The 25,996-nt window shown below is 39.3% G+C and overlaps 1 protein-coding gene across 8 annotated transcripts in view; it reads right to left on the bottom strand.

Moving 5' to 3' along the window:
• Window positions 1–25,996, bottom strand: part of SRGAP1 (SLIT-ROBO Rho GTPase activating protein 1) — a 281,990-nt gene that overhangs the window by 40,129 nt on the left and 215,865 nt on the right. For 4 of the 8 annotated variants that reach the window (XM_036894920.2, XM_036894915.2, XM_036894916.2 and 1 more), the window contains 6 exons: window positions 15,498–15,695; window positions 14,874–14,958; window positions 8,731–8,758; window positions 4,950–5,052; window positions 1,289–1,349; window positions 1,053–1,130 (listed from right to left, as the gene is read on the bottom strand). In XM_036894920.2, the coding sequence (XP_036750815.2) occupies window positions 1,053–1,130; window positions 1,289–1,349; window positions 4,950–5,052; window positions 8,731–8,758; window positions 14,874–14,958; window positions 15,498–15,695 (553 nt within the window). Of the gene's footprint in view, window positions 1–1,052; window positions 1,131–1,288; window positions 1,350–4,401; window positions 4,436–4,949; window positions 5,053–8,730; window positions 8,759–14,873; window positions 14,959–15,497; window positions 15,696–25,996 lie in introns of all 8 variants that reach the window. The other 4 variants (XM_036894917.2, XM_036894918.2, XM_036894919.2 and 1 more) reach the window with 3 other exon arrangements.

Raw genomic sequence — 25,996 nt, 5'->3', positions numbered from 1 at the left:
TTAATGAATTTTGCCTGTGGTGGCTGGCACAGGAACCTGATGTTTTCCTATATTTCAACTCATCCTGAATATGGTCAGTGTAAGACACTTGGAACTCTTTGCTGCTGGTGGGGAGAGGCTGCTCTGCTCCACACCATATCAGTCAAAGAATCTGCACCATGAAAAACAATCTGGCTCCAAGGTAACCTCTTCAACCAAGATTTCAATCTTTCAATGGCTCTGTGCCAAGGAAAATGGGCTGGAGAGAAAGAAAAGGTTGCCTTGTCTCCACGCCACAGACTCCCTCTGCATTCTTGGCTTGACTTCCAAGCAGAGGAAGGAAGGTGCAGAGGTATCCAGAAGGAGACACAGTACAAATCATAATTGGAAAGTATTAATAATTAAGAGCCATCACTGAAAAGCTAGGCATTTTCATGGATTATAACTAATCCTCACACCGATCCTGAGGACACCAAGGCCAAAGCGAGATGAACATCCTGATCCAAATCACACAAGGAGTCGATGAAAGAGCCTGATTTGAGTCCAGGTCTCCCCGACCTAGGTAAGTGCATAGTTTGGCTAGTCATAATGTGTGAATTAACAGTTCAGTAGGATTTATCTGACAGCCAATTGTGAACAAGAGTAAGCACCAAACAAGGTCACAGGGAATAGTCTGAGAATAAGAAGGAGGAGGAGGAAAGGAGAACCCACAGAGGAAGTAGACAGGAAGCTGGGATGAGTTGCTCCAACACCTGCTGTCCAGGCCCAGGTCTGTTCCTGCCACTCTCCCAGCCCCTGTCCATGTGGTGTGCCTGACACCCGTGCTAGGGATCACCAGGGCCAGCACTACCCCAGGAGACAAAGCTCATATGCTTTCTACACTTCATAACAAAGTCTTAGGACTTCGGCTTCGTTTCCCAGCTATTCTAAATAGATTCTTACTTTGACATCCAAAATGAAGTGAATATAGAGAGAAAGGTTTTGAAGATATACAGAATGAATATGCCACTTCACTCTACAGAAAAGGGAGACTTCTTAACATGGTTTGCTTATAGGTACAGACGTGCAATTACCTCTCTCAAATGAATTTTTAATATCATTGACTTCCACCTGGGAACCAGACACTCTGAAAATCCCCTGATGCTGAAGACCTAAAGAGAATGGAAGGAAAAGAGGATGAAAGATCCCATCACATCTTCTAGGTCCCCTTTTCTGAATTAATTCCATTTTAAATGATAAGACACATTTATTGAAATGCTCCTAGTTGTTATTTTTTAAAATAAGAATTTCAGAGTAGTTTATGGCTCACCATAGAGATTGATGAACCGAATACAGCTTTCCACAATAAGGGGGATAATCTGTCCTGAGTCCTGTGTAGAGATGGAAACCAGTTAACCGCAAAGGAGAAGCATAAATCACACAATAATGAAGCTTACAGTTTAGTCCTAATTAAAGAGTGATTTTTCACTCTTTTAGGTGATCATTTCCAAATACTCCCCCCTTTAAAATATTCCACAAAGGCCAAAAATAAAATTATATTTAACCAAAGGTATATTTCAGTTCTGGAGCAAACCAAATTAAATACATTTAAGACAATCTTGTTTCAACGGACTCTGCTATGCCTAGAGATGTCAAAGCTAATTCATCTCTTTTACTTATATTTAGGCTCCTGTGCCAAAATGAATACATGAATCACTCATTTTTGAAAAGGTTATTTATACAAGTAATTAATCTAATGGACCTAAAAAGAACTTGGTATATTCAAACCATGGCATGACAGGACTGGCTATCCTAGTCACCAAACACAACTTTCCAGCCATCTCAGGAGCCTCTGCAATATCCCTGAGAGTACGACATCTAGATGACAACAGCTATAAAAGGGTTTACATGTTTCCAGATGCCATGATAAGAGAATTGTTTTGTAAATGCTAATATGTCATGTATTTATTTAGTCTGCATCAGAACTTAATCATAATCCCTATAGGTTTTTTCATTGTTATTTTTCTCGTGTTTTAAGGATTAAGAAAAAATTGCATAAAATGTGCATCCCATTAGATCTCGTTTTCTTAGGAAGGAACATTTTTTGGCCTTTTTCCCCCACATCTTGTAATATAGTCAGTGCACTCTACTGAACAAATGTGCATTCTGGAAATGCTTTAAAACATGTATAGGATGACAAATGAGATGAAGGAGCTGCTGAGGTCACAGTTAAATATGTATCAATGCCATGCACTCCATGTAGTTAAAGAAGGTTACTGACTATGGAGTTATTTTTCATGGATTTTTAAGACTCCGCTCTTTCAGGCATTAGATCTTTAAGAAAATGTGGAGGTTTAAGATGATTAGCTGACATCAGCTACTAATTCATGAGGAATTTTATTCTGAAACACAAGAGGGAGTTGGCTATCTTAATATATTAGAACAATTCAGAATACATTAGTCTTTCCAGTTAAGCATCAGGGGAAGGATCAGGAATAATTCAGTTCAGCAATTTAAACTCCACTTTTTTCTAGAACGGGTAATCTACTTCTTGAGGACTAGTCTTATTTTGGGTTTTAAGACAATCTAATTAGTGTATAAACCAGCTAATGGTTCAATTACTCCTGCAACTTATAATAAGTTTTTCTAATTAGTTCATTTGTTTTAGGAGCATAAACTTTATTAGTTTTTTAAAGAAGGTTCTTAAGAATGGGAACTCTTTTTAGTGTGGACTAGATGGCTCAAGAATAGCAATACAATTACATCCAAACTTACTAAATATGTGAGGGGATTTTTCTTTAAGATGCAAGTATGTTTTAGGGGAAGTAACCTTGGTGTGAACCATTCATGTAGCACTGTAATCTCAAAGAGCAACAAATACTTAAATGTAAGTGATAAAAGAAGAGTTCTGGTTTGCACCTTTGCTGCACTTAGTATTAAAGCAAAAAGAAAAATGAAGAATTAAAGGTTATTAAAAGGAAAATGTTTGCACTAACAAAGTTCTAAATAAAAACACCTTAGAGTTGCATACTTAAAAACATTTTTGTCTTTCTGTTTACTCATAATTGCTAACCTTTTAGCTATTATCAGTAGGGAGTGATAAAGAGATGAGTGTGTGTGTTTTAATCAGATTTCATGGAGGCTGGATGCTTTGGCAGAAAATATTTTGCAAGAAGTGAAACAAGGGGCTGTGCTCCACCCACCATTCAAACAAAGCCCTTTGTGCCTCAGTTTCTCCTTGGGAAAAGATGATTTTTGCCCTTGCTGTCTTAAGGGGACCCTGGGACCTCAACGGCCTGAGCATTTTTCAGCAGTGTAGGAAGCTCTGTACCTGCTGTTTCACTGCTATTAACAAAGATCTTTTAGTATGCCATTCGGGGCACTGAAGAGCTCACATAAGTGAATTTTCCAGGATAACTGGTTTACTTTTTTGGTACCTACATGTAGTTTCCTTTTACTGTTCTTAGTGAAAAGTCTTTTAAAAATGTATGTGAATTCCAGTCATCTTAAGCAGTTGTTCTCATAGTGCTATCAAATACAATGGAATCGGACACCTACTTCTTTAGGCTTTTCTATATTCTCTTCCTCTGCCAGGACATCAGCTGCACATTGCACTGTTTTCATGTCGTAGTTCCCTTCTCTCCATCTAATTTACCCCTGCTTACAAGCCCTGGGCTGGAAAACTAGATAATCAAATTCAACAATAGTTTTTATATTAAATTAGAGCCAATAAGGCTTTTCTGGGTTTAAGGCTATGGCAGTGGATTTGTGCTTGTTCTTTAGGTCATCCAGTGGCTTTTCACTTAATTCCAGGGTTAGGGTTCATTTTAAGACCACCAGAGGTTTTTATTCTATGTGTGTATGTATATATGTATGTGTTTATCTATCAATGTGTTTGTGCCACATGGACACACATTTTTTTAACCATCAGTGTACGCAGTCAATAAAATATGTCTTTAAAGTGAGAAAGCCATCTGTAACATATTATCAAGTGAGATTATCAATGATGTGGTTTCCTATATAAATCTAATATTCAGAAACACTGTAGCTCATGTCATAAAATGCTAGCTCTGGAAGAGAAAGCTCTTCTCTTTTTTGTAGAATTTACACGAGGGTCCATTATCCAGTATTGAATGTGCATTTGATATTTAACATTGACTTTCTTTAATAAAAGCCCTTGGCTGAAATTTGGTACCTTTTCCCCATATATCATGTAAGAACAAGAGTTTATCCAGTTTTACAAGAGAAGACTATTTCTCTCAAACTCATGCTTGAATTCTATCATTCCTAAGTAAAGTCAATATATAAGCTTGTCTAATTTCCAACAGCAAACATTTTTCTTTTAAAGACCTTAAAAAATATAATGAAACCCAAGCATGACTGATTTGAAAATGATACCAAGAGCGAAAGAGGCTGTGCCCTCGCCTCCCACTAGCACTATACCTGATGTCTCGCGTGTGAGTTCCTTCGTCCTCGGCTAGAAGCATTATCAGAAATACAGGATGAGAAAGAAGACAGAGTAAACACAGAAGAGATACAAGATACAGACCATAGGGTCTTAACAATTTATCCAATATAATGAATTCCTCAAGTCGTGGGAAATCAAAACTTGCTGTGCTTCAGAGCTACCCTAACAATGGATGTAAAAAAATATTTTGTGCCATCTCATTTGCATGAGTAAAAACAAAACATTTTATTAGGTAGCTCTTTGCCTAAAAAAGGCACAAATTATGGCTTTTTTTTTTTTTTTAGTAAAGAAAGAGGCCTTTCTCTTTTGTCAGCATAATACCCACATTTATTTCCTTTTCTGAAGGCACTCAAACCAAATATTCTTTCCTCTCTGACTTCAGGAAATATTATATTGATTTTCTGGGAAAGCAAAGAGCCCCAGGACAGACTTGGACATAATGACCCGCCTCCTTTTATGAGAGGCTGAGACCATTATATTAAGAAGCGCGGAGATCAGCCACCCAGATGGCTGGTGCCAGTACCTTGACGAATGTTTCCAAATCCCCATTAAACAACTTAGCATTATACTGTGAGCGGGGTCTGGACTTCCTGTGTTTCTGGGGTTTAGGGGGAACATTTGGAGGCCTAAGGGAAGGGAATATAATTACTGAGCATGGCAGAAATCAAACAATATATGAAACACCCATAGGTCACATCAAAATTACAAAACACAGGACTTCTGTGTTTCTTCCCCACCCCCACCCATGGGGGAAAACAGTCATTCCCCTTTCCCATTTATTTACTTAACTTATATATCATCAACCATATGAGCTATTCATTCAGTCGACTCTTTTCTTGTATGTTGTAGTTGACAACCGTTTGCTAGTTTTAACAATGGCAAGCATCACCAGATGGAATTGTGAGCTATTTGGCCGAGTGTTACAAACCAAGGTTTATGTTATTTGGCTTACAAGCCACACAGAGACACGAGTCAGAAAAATGAGGGCTCTGATAAATCCTAGTATGAGAAATTAAGTATAATATCTTTAATTACAACATAATTCTTCAATGCAAATAATATCACATCTGTTCAATATCCCTTGGGTATTCACAGGATTTCATTTTATGCAAAAATAACTACTTATGGGTCACAAGTAAAAAAAAAAAAAATGAGTTCGGTTTCCATGCTACTTTTGGTGGGGTGGGGAGGTACAGGCTTATATGAATTTATTTAAAATAAACCACCTCATCACTTAAGTATTTGTAGAGAAGTAGGATGCACCCATTTATTCTGTTCTGGACTCTCTCCACCTCCAGTCTGTTTGTTCTGCCGGGTAAGCCAGTCTGACATATGCACATCCAGAACACCATGTACTATATTTAGAAACTCTGCATCATCTTGCTCTGTAATTAAAGAGAGGGAACCTCTTCTGTCCTCCTTTTAGAGCAAAGAGGGCCAGGGTTACATGACTCAGCTTCTACAACTGTGCTGAATGGAACACATGGAAGAAGAGTCCCAAGACCTTCCTCGGGAGATTCCAGTATAAACTCCTTCTTAATTGGAAGGCTTATCTGAGGATGTACATTACACCTGGAAAATAGGTAAAGCCCTTCATTAAGCTGTAAACTCTCTAGGAATAATTCTTTTTGGTTCATTAAAGTTCAGAAAGGCCAGTTTAGAAACAAAATCCCAAGAATTTGTGTGGTGTCTGACTAGCTTCATAAGAGATTATTCCCACAGCAATCAAGAGAGGCAGGGGGAACAAACTTGCTGATACAGCCTTCAAGAGCCATTCTAAGACTCTCCCAGCAGCTGGGCTCATACGACGAACGGAGTATATAGCAAGAAGCACTTGAAGCCCCACGGTGCCTTGAGAGGTTAAAAGGAGCCTTAGCAAATGTCTAGAAGCAAATATGGACATGTCCACTAGGTAGCATGTCATGTCCCGCCATGGCTGAAATGGTTGAAATCTCTTTTATATACTGAATTCTGTGCTACTTATGGAGTAAAGGATCTGGTAGGTATAAAACAAACAAAAACCTACCCAAGTTATTTAAATATGCCTGATTTCATCCATTATTCTTTTCATTATTTTACAAGTATTTTAAAATGCAGACTGTATTTTCATTTAGGTTCGGCAAGGCCAATAGATAAAGACAATTGTTTTTGGAAAGACAGCTTGTTACTTACTGGTCCCAAGAGGAGAGGGCATGCCACTTCATGGGATCGTGGAGCACATGGGGAAGCACCAGGGCCAGTCAGGAGGCAGAGAGGATGTGGGGACATGTGGGCAAGAGCCTCTGCTGTGACTCCCATGAGAGGGAATGGGCCAGGTAGGCTTTGCGGGTTTAGGATTGGCTAGTTTGTATAATTTTGGTGAGCTCTGGAGAATAGGGATTGTTCTTAAGTGTTTGGTGCCTGTCCTTACGGGGGTCAGAGAAGGGGAACAGTGGCCATGCGGGTGAGAGCCTGATAAAGGAGGTGATGAGGATCTATGAGCTCTGGGCTGGCTGGTTTGCATACCCAAGGCATACCTGTAAACCAGTCCTTTACTCTCTTTAGGAATCAGCTTGCCTTGGGATCAGCCATCCCTCCAGAGTTAACAAGTCCCCAGGATATCAAAGCATCAACTACAGAAACTAGAAAATGTGGTTATCATAAGGTACAAGAGAGCCGCACATTTTTGTGGCTTTTGGAGCGGCTGATGAAGCTCAGGGGTTAAGGACACAGGCTCATTTGGTCTGGGCATTGACTTGCGGGACAAGCAAATGATAGCTGGGGCCAACGCCTCAGGCACTGGGTAAGTGTTCCTGCATGACTGAAGAGATGTCAAGTAACCTCTGGCTGTTGCTAACAGAAGGATGCTTCCAAAGTCTTCTAGAGGCCTGAAAATAGCCTCTTGAGGGTTCTAAAGTATGAGGCAAATGTGAAGATACTGAAGTTGTAAGAGGGACTTGAGATGAAAACAAATTGCTCAAGTGTTTATCAAAGTAATTTCCATGGCAGAGGGGGCTTATCAGGCCAACTGGTGTGCTGATGATTCTGGTTCTGCTATGTACACATAAGGTCAACAGAGCCAGGGCCATCCCACATTTGAATTGTACGACTCGTACTGGTTCTGTGCTTACCACACAAGTTCCTGATCATCTGGCTTCATACGCAGAATGCCCATGTAGGGGAGAGTAAGTACAGGTCAGGTTGATGTGACTATCTAGTTTGTTTGGCAATGACAGCTCTCATTGCAAGTTAATGTATTTGCATTCTTTCCTTTAAAAGAAATCTCTTTTTGAAGTGCCTTACATTAATTATAATTTAGAAACAGGTATAGTAGTTAATAGTGCAAAGAAAACCCATATGTGAAAAAGGTTACATAAGCTGTATATTACTATGCAGAAGTAACATTCCTCTTTGTCACTGACATGGGGAAGGAAAAAAGCCTCAGTATTTTTATAAAGTTTAGACAAGTCAGTGGCTTTATCTTTCTAGTTGACTCCCCAAGAAAGAGAGGCTTTCCTTTTCAATAAATTGCCCAGCTGGAACATTACAGAACCTTGAAAATCAACCTGCCAATTACTACAACTGATAAACCATTGTGTTAAATGCCTCTCACCTCAAAAAGAACTCAATTTTAAAAGTGTAAAGTCTTGCTATGTTAGTTAGAATAATTTCTGGCTGTTGCACAAGTGTTGACATAGAAAAATAAAGTTGCTAAACACTTTCCCCAACCCAGAAAACAATCTGCTTCCAAAAAGACTTTTCTTTCCCAGCAGTAGCTTTAAAATCCTTCCATGAATGAAAATAAGAGGAAAAAAAAAAGTACAATATAGTAGGTGTTTAAAAGCTAAATCTTTGAAGTGAACCCTAAAGGGGAAGACAGCTAAAATCCTCAGAGTATACAATATAGTTCTAATTCCTAGGACATAAGTAGAAACAGAAAGTGACTAATCATACCTTCTCTTTGCTAACACAGTAGATATGTACATAATATTGCTTGTTAATTGAATCATATCAAAAGTCTCGTTAGACTATTTATAGGAACTTCAAGTGTTTGGATTAGATTAAACCAAACCCATCCAATTTAGGTCTTTTTTACCAACTCTACTCATTAAAGAGCTTTATGATTACACTGGGAAACCTTCATGCCTGCCTGAGCAAATCTGGTTTTGGGAGAACCCCAAACGTTTCATGTCACTGTTTTGTCAAGCCAACACCGTCTTTCACGTTCTTTAACAAAACAGGTTCATTCTTACAGCATGCTAGTGGTTGCTTCTTGTTAAAAAGACAGTAAGACACAATATAATTTATAATAAAATATTTCCTACCTTGTAGTCATATATTCAGCTCTATGGCCTGCAGAAAAAAAATTTAAATGAATTGAATGGAGTCAGAGGAATGCATTTGTTAATCTTTTATATCATCTGTCCCTTATTTTAAGTGCTGAATTCATAATAACTTACACATTTCATAATGGAAAGCACGAGGACAGCATATAATGACAGACAAATAATTCAAAGTAAATTTTATAAAATATAGACATAAAACCTACTAAATTCTGTAGATTAGAGAAACATGTTTCACTTGGCAATTTGAGTCAGTTTGTGTGTGTGTGTGTGTGTGTGTGTGTGTGTGTGTGTGTGTTTTCTTAAAACAGGAAATAGCTGCTTGGTCTTGTCTGTAAGTTCAAGGATAAAATACAAACAAAACATATCTAAGTTTTGAATGCTAGTTATTCTCATTGCTTGATTGACCCTTTTTGGGGAGAAGTAGGGAGTCAAAGAGGGTTGGGAGAACTCAATTTCCCTTAGATTAAATTGGTGTTCTCTCTATAGTATGCAATCAGGCACAGAAGTTGCATTTCATAATCAGAAATAACATCTGCAGATATTAAAGCACAAGGACATTAAATTACACTATGTTCTGTGTACCCTGTGAACTAAAAGCTTTTCACAGTGTTCTCTGTCACTGAACACATTAAGTTCTTCTTATACATTCTGGCTTCTAGACTCATTTTAAATATTTGTGTAGTGTCCCTACAATTTGTGCTATCTTGAAGTTTGGACATGTCTATGGTTGCTATCTGTTCTCTCTTAAAATTAGGGTGGAGCAGTGGGAGGGTGATGTGTTAGAGTGAACAATTCAGCTGGTTTGTCAGCAAAATGATGATATGGTCTTAAAACAGCTTGAAAATGCAGCTGGCAGAGAACGGTCATATTGCAGCATAAACAGGTGAGCCTAGCCCATCATATCACGATGAAGTGATTCAGGCTGATGTAGCAATTGTAGAGAAAGCTGGCCTGCTGGGAATGGTGAAGGAACACTCCTAGGCTGGCTGCAAGGAGTCTTTTATTCTATTATCTGCTTTTGAATAGCAAGTAACAAAGTATCTGAAGAATATTTATTAAAGAGGTAGCAACAGTTAATATCAGAGAATACCATTCTCAACACAGACCCAGGCCACTGTAAGTGTTGGTAGAATAAATCCTTAGCCATGACTCAGAGTGGGTATAGGGGAAGGAGAAAGATCTGATTTTTTTCTTCAATACCCAGTTCTACCTACTGTTTAACTATAAATCCCTTTCTTTTGCTGACCCTCTGCTACTTTGGGGGAGAAGGAAAAAGAGAGGGTATTCATAAGTGGGAAAGAAGGTCAGAAAGCAGAGCAGCAGACTGTGAGCTGAGTGTGGCATGTGGTGTGTTATGAGATTTCTTCAACAGGAAGCTGTGATACAGTTAAAGCACAGAGAGAAGATAGCGCAGATTAAGATTTGAGGGTCACTACCATGTAGGTTGTGTGGGGGCTGTGGGAGCTAGCTGAGATCACCCAGGGTGAGTCAGTAGAATGAGTAAAGCATTGAGGGCAGAGAAACTATCTGGCTTATGCTGTATTGCATGCTGTCAGGTTGCATACTTTATCGTAACACAAAATATGACATAACATATATTAGTAACAACAAAACAGCAATGATGCCTAACATTTTTTTAGGCACTATTCTAAGCACTTTCTATATATTACTTCACAATTTTCATAACCACCTCATGAAGTAGGTACTATTACTACTTTTATTTTATAGCATAGACTGAACATACAGAAGGCAAGGGGCTTGCCCAAGGCCATATGGTTAGGAAGTGATGGGTCTGGCACTAGGGGCCAGGTTTAATTCTAGACCTGAACTCCCAAATGGTACTGTAAAAATGTAAAGACCCCAGCAAATACTTTGAAAAATCCTACAGGAAAGGTAGGGATTATGGGTTACACTTCTGTCTGCTCCATATGGCTAAACCAAAACCAAAATGCTGATGATGCAATAAATTTAATAATTTATATAAATTACTTTAATGAATACCTATAAAACTAAACTGGATTACAGATTAATCACTTTCAAGTGATTCAATGATAAAAACACTAACGATAATTCCTTAGAAATGAAATGCTTTGTACCTTGAAATCTTGCTATTTTTGTTAAAACATCCCAACCAAATATTCTCTAGATTTGGAAAAAAATCATTTTGCTCCATCCATGGTTAATAGTGTGAGATAAAAAAATCAAAAACCTATAAAAAATCAATTTTGGTTAATGAACCAAGAGCAAGCTTTGCAAGAACTATCATTCATGGTGTAATAACTGCCATCATCACATCTACTGTTTTTTTCAGCTAATAGTAGTACTAAGTATGTCTCAACTGATGAATGAGGTTTTATTATTTAATCAGTATCATCATTAATAGATCAATAACACACAGGCTTAGAAGAATCTGCTTCCCAGAGAAATGTGAAAGCTTTCAATGGTTTGAGGATTAGATTTCAATCATTTTCTTTGTAAGCCTATCTAATAATTAAAGACAACAGACAACACCCCCCACTGTCCCACAATATAAACCACTTGGTTAGAAAAAAATGACCCATGACCCTGGATGATCTTGTTGTTGGTACAAATACCTACTTTGACTAACTCGTACAATTTCTCTTGAGAATTAGGAAGATAATTTTTCACACCCAAATATATTTTACTTCCACAGAGTAAAAGGGAAAACCAAACATAGTTTGGTGGCAATTTGAGATTAAAACAAAACAAAACAAAACCCAAGCAGATAAAATACTTAAAATGCAAACAGCTCACACTGAACAGAGGCACCCAGGATTTGGTCCCTAGCGAACAATGGATAAGGACTCCTGGTGTTTCTTTCCAGTCCTTGCCTTTCTTAATACCAACTACTGCAGTCCTCTCTGAAAAACACAATTATTCACTATCAGCTGCTCGTTTGAAAGTGTATTTGTACTCCTACTCAAGACAGAAAATGGATTGGTAAGGATAACCTCAATTCCTTTTTCAGAGAACTTATGCCCAGGTCCAGAAACAGTATCACATGAAACTCCGTTCCAATGTCAGCTGTTCTGTGTTTAGCAAAAACTGTGCCAGTATTTATACCCCCTTAAGCCGAAAGGTTGCCCACAAAGACGTCAATGTGAACATTAAACTCACTACTAAAATTAAAAGAAAAAGAATTCAGCGCCTCGGTTTTACAGACTTCTATCCCCATGTACTGTGCTTGATGTAGCTTCTACGATCTAAAAACAAATGACATCACAAAAGGATGTAACGGTGCTGTTAAAGGAAGAAGATGATGATGACGACTTTGATCTTAACAACTCATTATGTGCTTCTTTTTATTTCAACAGTTTCCAAAGCTCTGGAATTCTGAATTTTGACAGTGTCACTTTAAGAGCCCAATCTAATTGCTTCACAATGTTGTGAATCAAAGGTCTCACTGGGCCACTGGTAGCCTGCCAAAATCCAGCAGTGTGACAGGCCAAACACATATCTGTAGTTACAGTTTCAGCTGGGTACAATCAACTGTTAAGGCCCTGGGTTAGGCTCTATTAGTTTTACTATGAAGGCAGTTTTTCTGCAGTGAGTCTAGTATAAGTCTGAAGCATGATTTCTATATAAGAAGTCAGAATTGTCCCCAAACATACCACTTAATCCTGCATTACTAACCTGATGAGCCATACCCACACTTGGATTCCTTCTTAAGGGCCCTCCAGTGGATTATCTCGCCATGGGACAGGCGCCATTAACTCTCCTAGTCTCCTTGGTGTAATTTATTAACTCAAGCAGGCCTTGCATGGAAAGCCAGCAGGCCCACAAGGGTCAGGTTAAAAGGTGGGACACTTCCTCCACGCTCAGCTTTTCTCTGGCAAAGCCCAGGCATGACCAACAACTGGTGTGCTGTCAAGCCTGCAAGTGGGGCAGGGCTGGGGAGCTGGAGGCAGCCAGCAGAGGCTACTGTGTCTGCTGTCCCCGGAAGAGGGCTATCGAGCTTCTTATGTTATGCAGATTAAATCCCGGCTGGTGAAGGCCTGGTACACCTGAACACAGCTTGTGTCACTAGGACACTGGAACCCACTGACAGAAATTCCAAGATAAAGCAATCCTGGCTTAGAGTTCACAAGGTCCAATATAGCTTTACATAGTTCAGCAGCTGGAGACAGAATCTGGCACACGGATTGAGCAAATTGGCTAAAATACAGCCCTATCCAATAAGGCATGTAAAATAGTATGAACCACTGGGGCTTCGTTTCCAGGAGACAAAGATAATCTAGGATAAGCACTGTAAGTTTCAGAATGGGACCCCAAGTGTATTAACACACGTGTCTGCATGTGGTGCCGAGAATGAATTCCCTCCAACTCACAATGTCTAAGTGGCATTCAGTCCTGCAGGGGAGGACTTTGTGCCTGCAAATATTCATCTACACTTAGCATAGTTTATGCTCTGCGACTGGCACTGACCTTGGGTGCATCACTGGAATACCAGGCATTTGTGGAAAAAAAAAAAAAAAAAGAGCTTACATAATACTATGAAGGAAAAAAACAAAACAGGACAGGATTGCTGAAGTGAGACAACTATTCCAAGAAATAAAAGGGCTTTTTCTAAAAAAAAAAGTTCAAACCTGTTACAGAGGAGTTGAAAGATTAGTACAGGGAACACTGATGTGCCCTTCACCAAGGTTTCCTGGTTATTAACACTGGGCCACAGCGGCCTCATTTCCTCCTCTCTCCTCTCTCTGTATCTTTTTTACTGAGCTGTTTGAGAGTAAGTTGCAGATATTATGACACTCAGCAAGCATTTCTTACGAGTAAGAATATTCTCCTTCATAACCATAATACCACTACCATATCTAAGAAAATTAACATTAATTCAGTATCATTTAATATAGCTTATATTTAAATTTCCCTAATTGTCTTTAAAATGCCTTTTATATCTTTTGCTTTTTGATTCAGAATCTAATGAAGGTTCACACATTGTGTTTAAGTTGTTCTGCTTTTTAGGACACTTTTTAGTAGTTTAAATGTTAATTTCTTTTCTAAGTGAAATCAGCCTTTTATCTTAGATTCTGGCACCCTAACTGTACTATGTGGACTCTAAGGTCATGATGACCTTTCTCCATGTGCCCATTCCCTGAGGACAGTGGGTCCTCTGGGGGGAAACCAAGAGATAAGCTGATGGAAAAGCTGCTTTATGGGTAAGGAAGGCTCTAGAATGGTAGGAGGCAAGAGTTTACATCAAAGAGCAGCAATCTCTTTTTGCCCTGTGTTATGCACACAACTCAGTCCCCTCCTATCCCATTCCCATCCATATTCCCTTTCACTTTTTATAACTTCCAGCAGAATCTAGCATGAATAAAAGATAATTCAAGTTACAGACCATGAGGCACTTTGTGTGATGGTCAGAGACTTTGCCTGTATTCATTTTTCCCTTTTAAATTTCATGAAGATGAAAAGAGAAATGGTAACATTTACACAGTCCCTTCTGGCTACAATCCCTTTTTCCTCCTCTGTGAAAATGGGGAAATTAACAGTGCCTAGTTAAATATATAGCTCAGAACAATGCCTGGCATGGAGGAGGCCTTATATAAGCAGTAGCTATTGTTTTTGTTACTATTATTACATACAGCAATATACTTAATTAGATTGTATCTCAACTAAAACCAATGTCTATGGAGAGGGAAAAAAAAGTCACCCAAACTGGCTTAACTGGTTTGTAGAGTCCAAAAAGGCATTAGATCTGACAGCAAATATTGGCCCATTAAAACAAACAGGGTGGGGCTGGAAAGGTGAAGTCCAAGAGGGAAAGGAAGAAGTGGTCAGCATGTGGAGCAGCTCCTTCCGACTGCTCCACTGTGGGGAGTACCATGCTCTCAGGAGCCTTGGTCAGCACTCGGTGTTGGCTTTTCACCCCTCCCTAGATTTCACTATTTTCCCCCAAGATTAGCACCAAACTTACAAAGAAAATAGTTACAGATAAAGCTAAATGTAAATATACAGTGTTCTCTGCTTCTAAATAATGACACACAGTCCCCTTTAGCTATAATCCCTATAAATCCACAATTCACACTCTTCATGGAATATATACATGGCACAATATATAACCCACATCACCCTCCCACCTATTTCAAATAACTGACCTTCTCCCAGGGTCCTCTGCAACAAGTCATGTTTGGCTTGAAGTTTTGTGATGAGATTACTACCTTCCAAGTATTCTCTGAGTTTCTGCAAAAGGAAAGATACAATTTTTACTCTAAAAAAAAGTATTCAGTGTCAAGGAATTTCCTATAGGATATCTACAATCTAGCCACTTTTATCTTCTAGATCCTAGAACCTTGCTACTCAAAGAAAGTGTGGTCTCACGGAGACCAGCAGCATCAGCCATCTAGGCTGATTAGCATCCCAAGGTTAATAGCATTGGGAGCCTATTAGAGATTCAGACTCCTAGGTTCCTCCCTCCCCAGACCCATCAGAACCTGCAATTTTAATAAGTTCTTCTGGTGACATGTGTACATTATAGTTTAAAAGTTCTGTTTTAGAGCAGTTCTCTTGAAATCTGTCTGTGTGTCAAAACTCCCTAGGAACTTTTGAAAAAGTACTAACTCCTAAACCCTATCCCAGACCAATTGAATCACGCACTCCTAGGGTAGACAGGAGTCCATAACTTAATAAAGAACCCCAGGTAACTCCAACACAACTCCAAAAGCAGCATGTGGGGACCCAGGTCTGAGCCCCAGGAGTGGCTGGGGAAGCGACAGGCGCACCATGAAGTAGAATTGCTCGGTCTCCTGCTGGTTTGCTCTTCTCTTGGCGATGCTGGGCTTACTCAGGTAGGTTTCAGAGACAGTAGACTTCACAGACTCTGTGGATCGGCTGTGCTGGAAACATTCAGAAACATCATAGTCCTCAATGGTGACCATATCTTGTATTGTCTGCAAGGTGGCTTCAGTTGTTTTCTTAACCTGGGAACAGCAACACATTTCTCACCTTAGTACATTATTATTATTTTTTAAAATTTTAGTATCATTAATGTGCAATCACATGAGCAACATTATGGTTACTAGACTCCACCCATTCTCAAGTCCCCACCACATACCCCATTACAGTCACTGTCCATCAGCGTAGTAAGATGCTATAGAGTCAATACTTGTCTTCTCTGTGCTATACTGCCTCCCTCATGCCCCCCGCTACATTATGTGTGCTAATCATAATGTCCCTTATTCCCCTTCTCCCTCCCTTCTCACCCACCCTCCCCAGTCCTTTTCCCTTTGGCAGCTCTTAGTCCATTCTTGGGTTCTGTGAGTCCGCTGCTGTTTTGTTCCTTCAGTTTTTGCTTTGCTCCACAGGTGAGTGAAATCATTTGGCACTGGTCTTTCTCTGCCTGGCTTATTTCACTGAGCATTAGAGAGAGACAGCTAAACAATACCCCATTATCACTAGTCGGAGGCTTTCTTCAAAATTATCCTGAGGATATCACTTTTTATTTGAGTCCTTATAAGTCTCATGTATCACTGGGTGCTCTTCCAATTACTTTTTTTTTTGTTTTAAATAACCTTTTTAATTGAAGTTAAAGTACAAAAAGAAAAATGTGTATACACTTACAAACTGTAAGTGTACAGTCTCAATCACGGTACAAAGTGAACATACATACATTGACTGCCACTCAGATCAAGAAACAGTATATTATGAGTATCTTGTGCTTTTCCCAATCACCACACACCCTTTTCTCCTCCACAAATGTAACCACAGTCCTGTTTTTTAACATCATATATTAGTTTTTTCCTTTCTTTTCTGTATTTTGCAAATGGAATCCTATAGCATGTATGATTTTTGTGTCTTTTGCTCAACTTTATCTACTAAGATGTATTTATTTCTTGTGAGTATAGTATTTCATTGCTGGATGTTCATTGTAAGCATCCATCATAATCCCTTTTCCTGTTGATAGATGACTGATTTCTAATTTGGGGTGATTATTAATACTACAGCTATAAACACATTTTTATTGGACCATATATATATAAATAGAATTGCTGCTTATAGGGTTTGCCAGACTATTTTCCCAAGTTACTGTTCTAATTTGTATTCCCACCAGCACAGTAGGAGAATTCCTGTTACTCCACATACTCAAGAGTTGATATTATAAGTTTTTAAAATTTAAACCACTGTGTTGGGTAGATAGAGGTATCTCATCAAGGGTTTAGTATACATTTCTCTGATGACTAAGATTGAGCACGTTATATCACATGTTTGAGACAGTTTGGAGTTCCTCTCTTGGAAATATTGTTCAAATCTCTTCATCAATCTTCTACTGGGTTATGAGTCTTTTTATTAATTGTAGATATGGATATAAGTTTTTTGTTAATGTGTTGCAAATATCTTTTACCATTTTGTGGTCTGGCTTTTCACTCTTTCTATAGTGTTTAGATGAACAGTCTCAAATTTCAATGGTATTATTTTACCAATTCTTTCCTTTATGATCAGTACTTCCTATGTCCTATTTAACAAACATTTTCCTACCTCATGGCCATAAACATACTGTGCTATGTTATCTTCTAGGTGCTTTTTAATTTATATTCCACAATTAAGTCATACTCGACCTTTATCAAAATCCAATGTAAATCAATAGCTTAGTTTTTTTCCCAATTTAAAGGGGTTAGAACACCTTTATTCCATTTCCTTTTTCTGACTTATATGCCATTTTTGTTAATATTTATAATAGGATATATATGTAAATATTAATATATTGAGATACTTTTATATATAATAGTATTCAGTTCTTTCTACTCACATACTTATTACATTATTTGATCTCTATTTCTTATATTTTAAAGAGCACTTTCCCTTTAGAAATTCTTTTTAGCATGGGACTGTTGGTGGTGAACTCTGTTTTTATTTACCTGAAAGTAACTTTTATTTCACCTTCATTTGTGAAAGATATCTTTCCTGCCTGGCAGTTATTTTCTTTCAATACATTGAAGATATCACTATATTTTCTTATGGCTTCTATGTTCCCATTGACTGAGAAGTTTATGGTCAGTCTATCACTACTTTGAATGAATTCTTACTTTTCATCTCCAGCTGCTTTTCAAGTTTTCTACAGCTTTACCATGAAATGTCTAAATAAGGATTTTAAAGATATATTCTACCTGGATTTTTTTTTGTATATCTTGAATTGTGTGATGTTTTCCATAAGCTCTGTTAAGTTTTCAGCTTTTATCTTTGCAAATATTGACTCTACTTTCTTTTGTATCATTTTTCTTTCTTGAAGTTTAGTATGCTAAACAGCACTGTGTTCTCTGTCTCTCTTACTTCTCTTTATATTTTCTATCATTTTGTTTTTCTATGTTGCATTTTCATTATTTCTTTTCTAATTTGCCTTCTACTTTGATTAGCCACTCTTCAACTGTGTCTAATCTGATGTTAAAACCACCCACCAATTTTTAAATTTGGGTTATTGTATTTCTCAGTTCTAGAATTTCTTTACGGTTCACTTATAAGTCCATTATTTCACTGTTTATAGGTTATAGTTCCCTGCTGAAATCAAAGTTTGGTTTTCATCTCTTTGAATACAAAAAGTAGGTCTTTTACAGTTTGCCTCTGATAATCCCAATATTTGGAGTCCCTCTGGGTATGTTTCTATTGCCTGTTATTTCTTCTGGCAATCATTAATGGTTTTTGTTTATTCATGTGCCTAGTTATCTTTGCTGGATATTTTTTCATAGTGTTGAGGTCTAAAGTGAGGTCACCATCCTCCAGAGAGAATGTTTATTTACTTTTCCAAGCTATTATGGATACTAATAATTCAGAATCACTGGATTTAATTTCTGTTCAAAATTTCTGATTCTCTTCCTTTTGGTAACAAATGGTCCCATGTGTCACGGGCTTCAGGGTTGGCCATGCACCTTGTTCTGGACAGTGAAAGGTCAATCAGCTGAGTGACTCAATCCACCATTATGGGAAGTAGAAATATTTTCAATTAGTTATTTTTTAAACAACAAAATAGTGTTTAGGGATAGAATAGCAGTCAGTGCTAGAGATCCTTAAAGAGATCATGTGATGGAATAACTAAAAAGGGACGTTAACACAGTCATTATTCCTGGGGATATGTACAATACAAAATATATTATTGGAAAAAAGTATATTAAAGGTCATTGTAAAAACTAATATTGAAAGTAGTTATTTTAAGGAAGTCATGATTATGTATCTATAGTAAGAATGAAAAGATTCACCACCCTGCAGTGACATCAGCAAGATGGCAAAATAGGAGGTCCCCTACTCATACCTCTCTGTAACCCACCCCTGGAACAATAAGTTGCCGGCAATCTATGGACAAAAGAGCATGAGTGGGAGCTTTTGGATCCAGGGAGGAGCTTAAAAAACCTTGGTGGAGCCCAAGACTGAGGAGGACCAAGTTGGGAAAGTTTGCCAACTGTGGTTCTGGCTATTGTCCCAGAAACAGCTGGGTCCCGTTGTGGACTCAGCTACAGTTGTTTGTCCTCGGTCCTACCACCAGCACTGTCTACCACAGGGCCTGGAGGAGTCACGCCCACTGTGCCTCTGGTAACAGACATGCTGACCTTGGTCCTAGCTGTGGACCCTGCAGCAGCACACGGCACAGTTCCAAGCTCAGTCCTGGTCTGGAAGCAGTGACCTGCAGGAACGCACACCTGCCTGTGCTCCTAGAGGCAGGCCTGCCAACCTTGGTCCAGTGGCAAATCTTGAAGTGGCCCTGCAACTCTGCTCTAGCCCCTCCCATCCAGTGTAGAAGGAGTCCTGCCCACCCAGAGAAGAAGGGGGAGAGGGACATCCATGCTTCCAGAAGCAGGCCTGCTAACCTTGGTTTCACTGCAGATCTTAAAGTGGCCCTGTAACCTGGCCCTGATGATCTGGACTGCAGTCTGGGAGCAGCTCTGCTTGACAAGGGACCAAGTGGGGGACATGTCTATCTGTACTTCTGGAGGCAGGCCACGCTGGGGATCCTGAGGCAGACCCATGACTCAGTTCCAGCTGCATTCAGCTGTGGTCTGGGGCCAGTCCTACCTTCCAAGGACTATCCAGTGACATGGCAAGTGCCACACCCATTCAAGCATCTGGAAACAGACACACTGTCTCTGAACCAACTATGGACCCTGAAGTGGACCCTTGTCCCAGAACCAGACTTCCTGGCCAAGGTCACAGAGGGAGTAACCATCTGCCCAAGGACTAGACAGGATCCATGCCCACTTGAGCCCTTGGAATGAGACCCACAAACTGTGGACCCCACAGTGGACCCAGCAGCAGCCATGTGATTCCTTGTCTTTTGTCAATAGCACTGTGTTTCTTCCTTTCTCAACTTCCTTCTTGGAAGCAAGAGTGTCAGGGTTAAATTTGGAATTGTCAGGAAGAATAAAGGATGGGACAGAAAATACCAGATACATAGGCTGGGGCTATATATTATCCCAGGGGATGTTACTGATGAGGAATAATACCAACTTCTGACACACACAAGCCACATTAATAAGTCACAAGGAGGGAATATAATGAGGCAAATAGAAAACAGCTAAAATGAGGCCTGTAATGACTCCCCATTAGCAGTAGGAGGACACAACTGCATTTGGTAGAAGGAGAGGCCAAAAAAAACAGTGAAAAACCTAAAGAATATAGTTCACTGGAGGGGCTTCCAGGTGGTCTGGACTCTGAGATGCAGATCAAAGCAGATGAAGGGGGAGAGGAGACTTCTCCAGGCTGCTTCTTTTGCCCTTTCTCTCCCAGGACATGATGACCACTGGAGAAGACCAACAGTTGTTTTGTGGTTTCCTTCTCCTAATGCACTGTATTCATTTTCTAGGGGTGCCACAGAGGTCCAAAGGCTGAGTGGCTTAAACAGCAGGAGCATTACCATCTCACAGTCTAGAGGCTGAGGTCTGAGATCCAGGTGTGGGCAGGTGGGCTCCTCCTGAAGGCCGAGAGGGAAGGTCTGTCCAGGCCTGCCTCTGTGGCTGCAGAAGCTCATCTTCTATGTTTCTTCACATTGTCTTCTCTCTCTGTTTCTGTGTTCAAATGTCCCCCTTTTATAAGGACATCAGTCACACCAGATTAGGGTCCACCCTAATGACCTCACTTTAACTAGATTACCTCTGTGAAGACTCTGTCCTCAAGCAGGGGCATCTTCTGAAGTACTGGGGGCTAGGTCTTCATTATAGGAATTTTGGGTGAACACAATTCAACCCCTTACCCTGCCGCACTATTTTCTAGCACTGCCTTGGGCCTTGTACCTGGTGCGGACCAATTTGTCCTTTAATACTCAGCAATCTGTCTGCAGAGGTGATCTCCAGCTCTGCCTTCCCTTCCCTGGTTATCTATTCACCCTTTGCCATCACCGACCTTGGGTGTATTTCAATAATTTCAGATGTATGAAAATTAGCAGAAAGAAACTATATACACATACACAGAGAGAGAGAGATTGGATTCATGTCATCCTTAATTAGCCAAGGGGACAGAAACTTACTGCCAGCACAGGCCACAGAAGGCAACAGCAGAGGCAGAGCATCTTGTCATGGCCTTCCCTCACTCCTGGTACCCTAACATGCGGTTCGGGTGCCAGTGACCCTGTCTGTGTTGGGTAAGGTGTTTCCAGACCTAGAAAAATAGTCCAATTTTTGCTGCCCCCATGCTTTTGGGGAGGGGTCTATCATCATTCCAGAGGAATTCATACTAATAATCTATGTACTTGCCTTAAGAGGATGTTTACAAATACTAAGCTCTCCTGACTTTTGAACAAAAGTCACTGTCAGCAGTGATGCAACTTAATGGAAAGAATAGGATATCGTCATAGCCCAGGGCTCTCTGACCAACATCTCTGCCTTCACCCATGCCTCAGGAAAGCTGCTTGCCTGCAGTCCACCCTGACTCTGGTTTAATGACCCTTCTGGTTGGCCTGAGGAGCAGGATGCCAAATCCATTTCTCACAAGCACCTACCACACTTTAGAGGGCTATGTTTTCCATTGATGGGGAAGCAACTTGTGTTTAGGGACACCTTATTAATCTTTGTATCTCTAGTCACTAGTACAGTGCTTGGAACACAGCGGATTATCCAAAGTGTTCACTGAATGAATGGTGGAAGTTGAAGTCATCATTCAGATCCACAGATGCCAAAGAAACGATCAGCACACACCAACAGCGTGTAGTTTCTTTGCTGATACTATGAACTCTGCCACTTTCTTCCTATCCCATGACTCACTCTCAGACCTGTTCTATAAACTCTCCTCATTCTGTTTGGTATCTGGATCAAAGCTCTCCCTTCTGTGAGGTAAAGCTTATTTGAATGTCTCTTGTCTCTCTCGGTCTGTCTCTATACATAGTGCTTCTAAAAATATGTGTTTCACTGAAAGACAATTGACCCTGTCTTCAATCTGGCCAAGATGATGCTATCATGTAAGGGATAAATGGCAGCTGCCTTTTATTTAGGCTTTTACTGTTAACCTCATCTGTAGAAGGTTGCAGGCAAGGAAGGAATACTTAAATAAGTAAAAATGAAGTTAAAGCCACAAAGATCAGAAACAGCAATTATGATTAAGTAGCTATCAAGTTCCACATCTTATACCATGTCTTAAAAGAATCTGACAGTTGCCTATAAGGGTTTGATCACATGAGTTACATGACTTAGGATTCCCCTGTAGTCATTGGTAATATGGGAAATTTGAGGGAGGAAATGTGACTTTTTTCTATTCTAGGTAGGAGGATAACCAAAGTATCTTTTTCTTTCCTTAATAACCCATGTCATGAAAATTGTCTCAAATGTCTGCCTAAAATCTTGCTCATTATCGTTGAAAATATCCTGCATAAGAAATATATTTGGAATAGTCTGTGAATTCTCCCAAGTTAACTGTTGGTAAAAGATTTTAAGTGGTGCTGGAAAAATTTATATGGGGCTATCAGTTCATTAAACATTGCCACAAATTAATTGAGGAATCCCAGGCTTCTCTGTTTTTCACTTCCTACAGGGGATAAATCTATAATTGAAAGAGATACCTGTGTCACATGCAAGGTTTTAGTCACAGTGCAGAAGTGACATGTTTATGAAAATTCTATCTTTCTGGACCAAATATTGGGACAAATGGTCTGAAATGGGGCAAACTACTTAGAACTAAGGCTGTCTTAAAATTATGAAAGGCATGATTGCTTGAGTGATGAAAATTCACTCTCCTCTTCTTCAGCTGCATAAGGATAAAAGGAGGAAAGAGGAATTCTAAGGAAAGGAAATACCATCTATGGGGAATTACTTCCGACACTAGCTTTGAAAGAATGGAGCATCAGAAATGACCCCAAGTGGAAATCCTATGACCAAGGTTAAAAGTCAACTTTAAGAAAGTGGACAAGACTGTGCAACATTAGAGCAGAAAGAGTTTGGAAAATGTTTACAGTAAAAAAGACATAACTCATCATTTAGATTTAGGTTGCTTTTAAAGTACTATCTTTAAAAATAATGCTTATTAATGTTTAAAATAACACTTTCTTACTTTATGTATGAAAAGGAAAACCAAAAGTTGGGAATAAAATTGTGTGGGCAGCAGGGTCTGCTCCAATTCCATGAGGACAACACACTGTGGACACTAATAGATACTTGCTTACTAGCTGACTCCAAGTTGGAATCACAAGATTGAGGTACCACTGATGCAAGTTTGCAGCATCATGACACTGAAAGCTCATTTTAAAGGGTTTAACAGGCCACCATAAAGTTGTAAAGTGACAATAAATGTCACAATCCATCATGAATCTGTATCAACCACAGATTTAATCAAACCTTTACTTTCAGCTGTTACTACTTGCATGTATACTGAGGCCATTTCATAAATGGCCTACTGGTCTCTTCCCTTTGTGCTAAGGCAGGTGCTGCAAACTCAAATATCTTCAAGGGCCAAGCAAGTAATGAAAATGAGGCAAGTGGGTTGAGTGGGGAGCATAGCAAAGAGGAAGCACATGTTCTGTGTCTACAAGGAGCATCTATTGCTCAGCTCCAGTCAGTTAACACCCTGCAGAAGTACAGATCTAATATGATCAGATTTTTTAATTTTTAGAAGCTAGAAATCAGTATTTTTATTCAAACCTTCCACTTTTTAAATGACAGCAATTAATTTTAAAAATGAAGTGCCATAGAGGAAACAAAGTTTATCCATAGTCTGTGGGCTCTAACCATGGAAACTCCCTCCTAAGAAGGCCTCCTCCAGTTTCAAATGGTGTCCATTATTTGTAGTTGTTTAAGATTTGAAAAGGTTCATGTTCTATGTAGCTGCACTGTCTACACTTTTGTAAACTTAGATGAAATTTGCTCCCAACTTTGATGTTTTCCACAGGCAGTCATAATTATTTTTAGTTAATTGAACTTTTTCCAGTAAGTTTTGGGCTTTATGAGTGTATATATATTTGTGCAGAGGCAGAGAATTATACATGTTTCTTTACTTGTATATTTGGTTTGTGATCAATGTGTCAACTTTCTGTCCTTTTATCAGTGGAAGATCTGAGGCAAATCCTTTATTTATGGTAGAGGAAAGTACTACACAGGATCCAAACAAGCAACGGCTGCTATTTATTCCTAAGTTATGTCTCTTACTTTTCACATTTCATAAATGACTTTTTATAGTCTGGCTCTCACACTAGACAGATGTTAACTGTGCTTATTCATTTCTGAACTTTCCACACCTGGAAAAATATGTGGAATGTAGAAGTGGTTCAACAAATATTTATTGTACTGAAATGAACTGACCCACAGTATTAAAATTCACTAAGTGGACTCTCAAGCTCTCTTGTGTTTGACTTCAGCTTTACTTTCCACTTATCCTCAAGGAAAACCTGGGTGATAACCAAACTGCTTTGGGAAACCAAGAATGTCCCAGGGAACCTTGAAATATATGAAAACTTCTTTTCCTCCTTCTGTATCTATGGAAATCCACTGATTACCAAAAATCCGACTTACTCCTCCTTACACTGGGAATCCCATTTAACTACAGTGAATTTGGTTCTATATCCAGCAAATCATAAACCACTAGTCTTGCTACTAAGAAACATCAGGACAATCTGATTGATTTCTACAGTTAATTCTTAAAAAATCAACCCTCAGAAAGCACTGCCTGCCTCTATCAGTTTATAAGGACACTGTGCTTTTCCACACTATGCCTAAAGAGGCATATGTTAAGGGCCAAAAACTCAAAAGTCTGTAGAGGCCGAAGAGGTACCGTAAGTGGACTAGTGCAATGTAAGAAAATTGGGAGCTGAATGACTATGACAAAATGGAACTCAAATACTCCAGCTCTTCTCTTCATGAAGCCAGGCAGAGCCAGAGTTGCCAGACTTCCCCGTTTTTTAAGAGGCCAAACTGAGGAAGCCAAACAAAACAGGTCGGTGGGCTGCCAGTTTTTGGCCTTGTGAATAACACATTATTTTCCTAGAGTATAGAGACTGTTTCCAAATAGAACAGCAGGAGGATATGCATTTAAAAAAAAAAAGGAAGTCACTAGACATAAAAACTGTCGGTCTAATAGGATCTGGTAAATTGCATTAGGTGGGTACTTTGTGATGGCTCCCAAAACCCTAAGATCTAAAACACCTCAAGGAAAGTGAAAGCATTCCGCTGGAAAGGCTCATTTGTGGATCTTAACACAGAGACTGAAGTTTTAATCACACTGGTTTCATCTTAAATAACTTTGTTTGAATAAGGGGTGGTTTCATTCGTTCTTCTAGAAAGAATGGAAGCCAGAAAGCCACAGTGGTTTTTGACCAAACTATACTGGACTAAAAACACATCACCCCTTATGAACAGAAATACAAACACATTCACATAGCTTGAAAAAATCATCCCAGTGGATGAATTAAAGAGGGCACTAAAGTAAATTTTGATAATTCATTTTATCAAGGGGAATGATTGATTTTTTTTTTTTCTGTCTCACATTCCTTCCTTTGGGAATTGTCTACAGAAATACAAATTTCTATTGGAGTCGTTCCATCAAAGAACTCTGTGAGTGGGCCCAGTACGGAGGATGACCAAAGAGAGAATCCCATTCCTGAATGTAATGGTTGTTCGAGAGGTGTGCATGACTTAAGAAGGACCCTATTTCAGAGACAGGGATGCACGGTCGGGTGAGAGGGTGAGCTGCAGGACCATGTAGTCCTGGTTCTCCCAAAACGCAGATTAAAAAGTCCTACCAACACACATGAAGGCATCCCTTCAAAGTGATGGAAAGAGCGAGATTCCTGATAATACCGGCTGAACACAGATCCAGTCTGCCT

Source organism: Manis pentadactyla, chromosome 10 (genome assembly GCF_030020395.1).
Source record: "Manis pentadactyla isolate mManPen7 chromosome 10, mManPen7.hap1, whole genome shotgun sequence".
Lineage (NCBI taxonomy): Eukaryota > Metazoa > Chordata > Mammalia > Pholidota > Manidae > Manis > Manis pentadactyla.
This window is presented reverse-complemented; position numbering and strand designations above follow the sequence as displayed.